The sequence below is a fragment of the Oculina patagonica genome, chromosome 3 (assembly GCF_052425735.1).
Source record: "Oculina patagonica isolate OP01 chromosome 3, crgOcupat, whole genome shotgun sequence".
Lineage (NCBI taxonomy): Eukaryota > Metazoa > Cnidaria > Anthozoa > Scleractinia > Oculinidae > Oculina > Oculina patagonica.
This window is the reverse complement of record NC_135760.1, coordinates 19790492-19798634: the sequence shown is the minus strand read 5'-3', so window position 1 is coordinate 19798634 and position 8143 is coordinate 19790492. Positions and strand designations below refer to the sequence as shown.

The window sequence follows — 8143 nt, the reverse complement described above, 5'->3', positions numbered from 1 at the left end:
ACTCAATTAGCCAATCAGGATAGAGTTCTAATGTTGCCTTTTGTTTCCTGACCAATCAGAAAAAAAGTCCAGATTCTGGACTTTTTACAGACGACTCGACGTTTCTTTTTTTCGTTGACCCCTCCGCCGCGAGAAAAATAACGCCTGATCGCAGGTTATCACCGGCGAGAACCACAGAACGAAGGAAGGAAGTACAGGGAAACGAAACTTTGTCGGCTACAGAAACACGCAAAGTAAGTTGGACATGTACAAGTTTGCACGTGGTCACTAATTGCTGAACGTGACGGAACATTTTGCGGTAAACAGACGTTATTTTCCACCAATTCCTTTGGATCTCGCTACCATAAATACGGGTTGTATTTGCTTGCAGTACTCTACGTAGTAGTTAACATCATTAGTTCGAGCGGAGCGTATTTTGTTTCCTGCCTTTCTCGGTTCGACGTGTCCTTTGCGAACGAAGTTGTCAACAAAACTAGAAATGGTCTGTTTCCCGGGTCTGTTTGTCGAGTTTCAGCTCTTTTCCGATTTATTGTTGGCCCTTTACTTTGTAACCAGTCATCTACAATTTTTCCCTCACATTATTTGGTAAAGGTTAACTTTGCCGGGTGAAAGGATTCAGCAAACTCAGTTTCCGAACTACGTTGCGAAGTTCACGTTGGAATTCAGCGAAGTTCGAAACTTGAATCCTCCGTAAGAAAAAAGATGGCGCCACGCGCGGAACTCTGGGTAAATGTATCAAATCAGGTCAAGGTTATGTCAACTAACACGGCCGCGGGTCAAGAAGGTCGGCGCGTAGCGCCAGATGAAAACGCAATTTACGGGGCTAAATCGGCGAAAGACATCGACCTTTTAACTAAGGCTAAAGCTATAAGGCCGTTGAAGTGTAGGGCTTGTCGAAATTTGAGCGGCCTGACCTTGAAAGAGCTAAAAAGCAAGTAAGTTTTCAGATCGCTTTGCAGCTTCGGTTCACTGTTGTGAATTCGATCACTAATTAGCCATTGGGTACATTTGAATTTAACAAGGTTTAACTTATTTGTGACCATAAAAAAATTAGGAATACATCAAATATGGCTGGAACAAGAAGTTGCTGGTGGATTCAGACGGGAGAATTTCCGAAGAGAGAAGAAAACAGGTCCAAAGACAGCTCGATATTAAAGGCTACGCAAAATTTTACTAGCGCGATGGTGAGGGAATCCCCGCCTGGATAACTTCATTACAAGGCATTCCTATCTTTACGTTTGCAGTTTTTAAAGATTTCTTCGGGCAGACCGACGACAAAAGGCATATCACATATCGCCAACTTCGGAAGTTCCGAACAAACTTCGGAACCCGTGCGTCAAAAGTTATGTGAAACCCTCTGTAAAAGGTTTTGGGATTTCAGGTTTTTAAGTTTTTATTTTTTTCTCAAAATCAAGCTTCAAAGTTGGGGGTGCGGCTTATCTTTCATAGTAGCATCTTGTTTGAGCAAGGTAGAGCTTTGTGCACAGGATATCATATCTTGGATGGCTGATAACAAATTATTATGCAACTCATCAAAAAGTGAAATTTTGCATTTTTCCTCTCGCTATCTTCAGCGTCAACCTATAGCCGCGGTGAATATTGCTGGCTCTGAGATCAAGACAAGCGTGAATGCCCGAAATCTTGGGGTCACTCTTGACCAGTGCTTAACGATGTCCACGCATGTAAGTAATCTTTGCAAATCTGCTTCATTTGCTCTAAAGCGTATTGGGAATATTCGTCAGTATCTTGACCAACCGAGCACAGAAAAACTGGTTCACGCCTTTTTGTCCTCTAAACTGGACTACTGTAACAGTCTCTTGTATGGTCTCCCTGATAAAGAAATCTCGAAAATTGTTGAAAAAACGTGTTCAGAACTCGGCCGCCCGACTAATAACGAGAACAAGGAGAGCAGATCGCATCACCCCAATCCTCCGTCAGCTTCACTGGCTGCCCATGCGCAAGCGTATAATTTTTAGGATTTTACTTTTAACTTTTAAAGTTTTAAATGATTTAGCACCCAGTTACTTGGCGGAACTTATTAATATTCATCGACCGATTAGGTGTCTTCGTTCAAACAATGATCACCTGCGACTGCAGAGACCAGTCTTTAAGACCAAGAATTACGGTGGGCGCGCTTTTTCATCTTGCGCGCCAACATTGTGGAACAGTCTCCCGCTTGATGTGAGAAGTGCTCCATCGGTTGACACTTTTAAAACTAAGCTTAAAACGTTTTTATTCAATAATGATCTTTCCTATTTTTTTTCTTTTCTTAATTTTTAATGAATTTTAGTATTTTATATGAATTTTAGTATTTTTAATGAACTTTAGATTTTAAGAATTCAGTATTTTTATCCTATTGTAATTTTTAATATTTTTACTTGTAAGGGCATTGAGATTTTTAATGTAATGCACAAGAAATAAATTATTATTATTATTATTATTATTATTATTATTATTATTATCTTTAAGTGTGGCTTATACACAAGTCTTAAGGGTAACTGTTTATAGTATACACAAGTTTCTAATGATTCACACAGCAAAAAAGTTTTTTTTTTATGAACTCACCATTATTGCTGATTCACTACAAGTTATGCATAATGTGTTTTTTTTTCAGTGTTGCAACTAAGAAACTATGCAGCCCCTGCTAAAAAGGCCACCTTTTCCAGAAGCAAACCTCATGTTAACATTGGCACTGTTGGGCACGTAGATCATGGAAAGACAACTCTTACAGCAGCAATAACTAAAGGTTTGTGTTGGTATATATTTTAATTTCCAAAAAAACATTTCACATGTAATAAATGTTCAAATGCACTTTACACATACTGTAATTTACTACGCAAAGGCCAGACCACAACACCGGGAGCTTCGTGCCCTACTCTTTGCGAATAGTGTGTGGGTTCTTTTTAACGTCCCAGGCTTGTCTGTTATAAGACTGAAGGTACAGGAGACGGGACCTATGGTTTATCGTTCTTTTCCGAGAAGACTAGAATGTCTAACCATTTGCAGATGAAATTACAAAGGAAGCACATTCTCCTCAGTTATTTTAAGACCCTGAGTGTTGGTCCGGTCTGGGGTTCGAACCCAAGACCTTCCGCACATCAGTCCGGCGCTCTACCAACTGAGCTAACCAGGCGGCCGTTTGAAAGTGTATTTGTTGTACAGTAAAACACAGATAAGAAACCCCTATAATTAAGCTATATTTTCAGCCAAAGTAAAAAAAAAAGTAAAAATGTATTGGAACAGAATCTCTCTCCACCCCTGTATATTGGTAATTTATAAGCCCTCCCTATAATTTGAAGAACTGTAGCAAAAATAAGCTCAGTACTTTTGGAATTTTTACATATCAATCCCTTTGGCTACATGTATATCTGAAATAAAACTTGTTATTATCAATACATGGGGCCAAATTGGAAACCGCCATATTGAAAACATAGCTTTGCGGGTCGCAAATGACTCCTAGCAGGCCGTTAATGCATTAATGGCCCTGCAGCTGATTGGTTCTCGGTTCGAACATCATCCGAAGCGAATTGTGTTCAGAAAGAAAAATCAAAATGAATGTGTATTTGTTGTAAATGGGACAAAATGTAAAAAATCGTATTTAGAAGTAAATGCACAAGGCGAACAGACAAAGACAGGAACTTCTTGTTGTCTTGCGAGAAAGAAAACATTGTTCACGTGAATTTGTATCTCCGTTCGAGCTAATATTTTAGCTAAAGTAGTTGCAGGCATTTTAAGCCGAAGTTCAATCGGAAAATGTAAGTTTGTAAAGTATTAATATCCGTGTTTAATTATTATTTTCGGAGACAATGTAGCTAGCTCTTTTATACTACAACTAGACAATAAGACATAAGATCACTTGTATCATGTAAAATTTTCATTGCAACGAAGTACTTGAATGTGTTATCGAAAATGTTAACTTCATTAAATGCGTTAGCTATCTGGATGTTATTTGGCCTTGTATATTGATAATAATGATAATAAAATGAGTGTTTTGGGGGAATATTGTTTATTTGCTCCCTTGTAGTGTCATTTGTGGCCCTTGCACCTCACGCTTGGGCCACAAATGACACTACGTGGTTGCAAAACAAACCTCTATATAACAAAGTCCTCGGTTTAACGAACGATTTTCTTCAGCCCATCCAAAGTTATAGCAAAATGTATGGAGCAGGACCTCGATATAACGAACCTCGATATAACGAAATCCTCGTTATAACGAACACAGTCCAAACGTAAAATGTACCTCGATATAACGAAAAAATTTCAACACGCGACAAAACATGAATTCATGTGGAACAGACCAACAAAGATGAAAATCCTTTAATCCTGTAACAAGAGAACAAGTTCAAGTACATATGCTCATATCTATGTGCATATATTAGACATTATAAATGTTATTTTCAGAAATCGTCAATATCCGAAAATGCTGGGTTCGTAGTGCAGCGTAAAACTGTTAAAAATTGATTAACTATACCTCGATATAACAAACATTTTAATTGTTTTTCCGCGAATTCGTTATATCGAGGTTTTCAAATATAACGAACCCTCTGCAATATAACTAATAAATTTCCCCAGTCCCTTGGCACTTCGTTAAATCGAAGTTCCGTTGTAAACATTATTCCCCAAAAAAGTCGTTTTATTCCCTTGTTGTCTTTCCTGGAACCTTACTCTGAATGTTTTTATTTTGTAGTTTTGGCTGAAGTTGGAGATGCAAATTTTAAATCGTACACTGATGTTGATAACGCTCCAGAGGAGATTAAGGCGCATGGAATAACAATTAACACAGCGCATGTGGAATATCAAACAGCTAATAGACATTATGGACATGTGGATTGCACTGGTCATGAAGATTACATCAAGGTAATAAAAGTTTTTAAATGGCACTTCAGTCTAAATGAATGAAGTAATAATTTCCATGGACAAAACCCTAGTGTGTGACCCCCAGGGGGGTACTTGCAGTATACATGACAGGGAGGTTCGACATATTTTTTGGGTTGAAAATTTACACCCTCGGTATTTTTATTAGGTCAAGAGATCTGTCATGTATTTTTTTAGGTCTTAAAGTCTGTTTCATTGAATAAATCAGTATCGAGGTGCTATGTCTTGTACTTTTTGGGGTAGAGAATTTTGATGCCAGGTATTTTTTTGGGTGTCAAATTTCAGGCTCGTGTATTTTTTTGGGTTCGCAATATGAAGCTCCGTCGGACCCCCCCCCCCCCCCCCCACCCGTCATGTTTACTGCAAGTACCCCCCCTGGGGTGTGACCATTCAAATGACGCTATTTAGCAGTGCAGTTGAATCCCAATAACTTGAACCCTCAATAACTCGAACCTCCTGCTAACTTGAGCCTTTTTTGATACCCCTTCAGGTCACTTTCTTACTAATAATTTTACCCTAGATAACTCAGATACATGTATGTCCAGGATTGACCGCTAATGAGATGCATGTTCCTCATGACAGGCATCACAAAGTGTCCCCATTGATAAAAGTTCACCAAAACACACCAAATTCTGTCAAATATGAAGTATTATAATTGAAATGTCAAATAACACAGTTCAATCCTGGACATAAGTGAGATAACTGGAACCTTCGATAATTTAAACCGTTTTGGATTTCCCCTTAAAGGTTCAAGTTATCGGGATTCAACTGTACTTTTATGCAGTACTGTTTATTATGCTGTTCAAGGTGGTCGTTTTAACTTTAAAGTCTTGGGCTGAAACTCTAGTGTGTGACCATTGATTGAAATGAAATCTACTCAGAATTTTAATATTTTAATTTCATGCGAAACTGTTTATTATGCCATACAAGTTGGTTCATTAAGTCTTTGGATAAAACCCCATTTTGTGACCATTCAAATGACACTATTGAGCAATACTTTCATGTGGTGCTGTTGTTCTTTATATTTTTGCAAAAATGAAAAGTTTTTTTTTCATTTTTTTTATGTGTGTTTGAAGCAATATTTATAGTTAATGGCCTTTGACTGCAGCTATCGTAACTGGTGCATCTTTCATCTTATTTCCCCTCCCAGAGTTTTTGTTTTTTGCAGATATGATTTGCAACAGTGATTTAATTTTATTAGCACCCTCTTTCTAATAAGCCCCCCGCACATTTTTAATTTGTTTTGCTAATAAGTACTGTACCTTTTTGTTCATAATCACCCTTATGCCAACAAGTTCTCTTATCATGTTAGTAACCCTATTCCAATATAAATCGCCTCCATGTCAGTAAAATAATGCACCCTATTTCGAATTCAGTAAAGGCCCTTATTCTGTTTCATTTGTTGTTCATCTTTCTTTCGAATTGTTCAAATCGTTCTTTCAGTACAAAAGAACTGTTCTTCTAGGTGTTGTTCAGGATTATTTTTTTTTTGCCCATTTCTTATAAATTAAGAGTTTTTTGTTGTCGAGCGAACTAGAAATTTACTCCATAGGAAGTTAATGTTGCGTGCGCGCAGATTGATTGACATATTGACAGCAGAGTTTCAAATAAAAGTCTATGGATTGAGGGGAGGATGCTTACACCATAGAAAAAGTCTTGTTTGGTTATGTCATATTTTTTTAGGAACTTTTGTCAACTAGAATTTGGGACGTTTTTTGATTTTCGAATGGGAAAAATTAGAGACCTATAAGGAGAAACAGGTGTTTTGACTGTTTCCTCCCTCAAAAGAAAGACCTCAGTTTCATTTGACATGTTCAGATTTTTATGTCAACAAAGTAATATTATTAATGTAAGCCCCCTGTCCCAAATTACAGCTCCATGTCTCCAACATGTGTACTCCCTTGAGTTTCCAAAATGAAATACCTTATTATAGGAAATTAACGCGGCATGAAATTAACGCGAATTTCAAACATTCGCGTTAATTTAAGTCGCGTTAATTTTCTTTAACGTTAATTTCCGCACAGTTAATAAAGTGGAGTGTTAATTTCCATGACGTCAATTTCCATTATTTTGACCCCAATTTCTCGTTACAGTCCAGACGTTCTTGACTCCAAGGAAATAGCATTATTTTATCTGCCACTATCATTGATACTGCGAAAAACGCTCAAAGTGGGAAAAGTACCATGAACATTGTTTTCGTGTAAGATTATACGCCAAAAATTTTTGAAATAAACTTGTTCCTGTTGTGTACATCGCGTTAATCTTCATTTTGAAATGTTACCGCCCCTCTTTCACGTTAATTTCTTTTATTGGGAAGTAATTTTTCCCTCAATCCGCGTTAATTTAAGTCGCGTTAATTTCGAATACCGTAATTAACACAAGCGTTAATTTCCTATATTAAGGTAATCACACTTGGTGCCTAATCAAATCATAACTTGCAGTAACTCGATCTTTTTTCTTCAGAACATGATCACAGGAGCTGCTAAGATGGATGGTGCCATTCTTGTTGTGGCTGCAACTGATGGACTAATGCCGCAAACCAGAGAGCATATTTTGCTAGCCAATCAGGTGGGTGTGGTACTAATTTCTTTACATTGTACCTCACTTCTTTACCAGTAAACTGTAAATTGGCTCATGCCACAAAAGCTTACATGCCCGATGTTATAAAAGTTACACAATGTGTTTCTCAACAGCCTCAGTGCAGTACATGTATTGAATTAAGAGTCGTAGAAATACAAATATTGATCACAGAATTTCAGCAGATGTTGATCAATTTTCCCTTTACAAGAAAATGTTTTTCTCATATACAGGCATTATGAGCACACACATCATTCATTTAATGAAAGTTGGGTGTCTCCTTCAGGAAAGTAGAAAACTTTATGCAACTATCAAAAAACATAAAACCAACGGCGTTCGATGCGATCCAAAAACAATCCTCCCATTAGAAAAACTATTTTGAATATCACCAGAATGCAAAGCACTGGTACTTGCAGTGCACTCAACGCTCATCTACATGTAAGAGAAACCAGATGCATCTCACGAGGTGGTAGCTAATTTCTTTTGAGTGGTGCAGTTATTATTGTTACGGTATTATTATTATTGTTTATTATTTCCTCCCAGCTCTTGCAAATATTATACATGTACCATTACAGGCAAATGCAACTATTTAAACAATTGTCAAGAGTGTTTCTGTCGAGGAACTATTTTAACAATAGAGTGTTTCTGTTGAGGAACTATCGGCTGATAGTTGCCACGCGGAAATTTGATG

At 37.5% G+C, this 8143-nt stretch overlaps 1 protein-coding gene and 1 non-coding gene across 3 annotated transcripts; one reads left to right on the top strand and one right to left on the bottom strand.

The window, feature by feature from the left end:
* The first annotated feature begins 669 nt into the window (after nucleotides 1-669).
* Nucleotides 670-2744, top strand: LOC144645475 (uncharacterized). 2 transcript variants are annotated; one of them, XM_078505063.1, is made up of 4 exons: nucleotides 670-935; nucleotides 1055-1184; nucleotides 1575-1682; nucleotides 2615-2744. In XM_078505063.1, exons 1-4 carry the CDS (start codon nucleotides 703-705, stop codon nucleotides 2624-2626), a joined length of 483 nt encoding a protein of 160 aa, XP_078361189.1. In that variant the 5' UTR covers nucleotides 670-702; the 3' UTR covers nucleotides 2627-2744. The 2 variants fall into 2 exon arrangements, 1 of the variants encoding a protein (XP_078361189.1); XR_013569273.1 differs by lacking the exons at nucleotides 670-935; nucleotides 1575-1682 and having other exon boundaries at nucleotides 968-1281; nucleotides 2615-2735.
* A 316-nt stretch (nucleotides 2745-3060) lies between these two features.
* Trnai-gau (transfer RNA isoleucine (anticodon GAU)) lies at nucleotides 3061-3133 on the bottom strand. Its single transcript has one exon. It is a non-coding gene; the product is annotated as a tRNA-Ile (tRNA).
* Between the last annotated feature and the right edge of the window lie 5010 nt (nucleotides 3134-8143).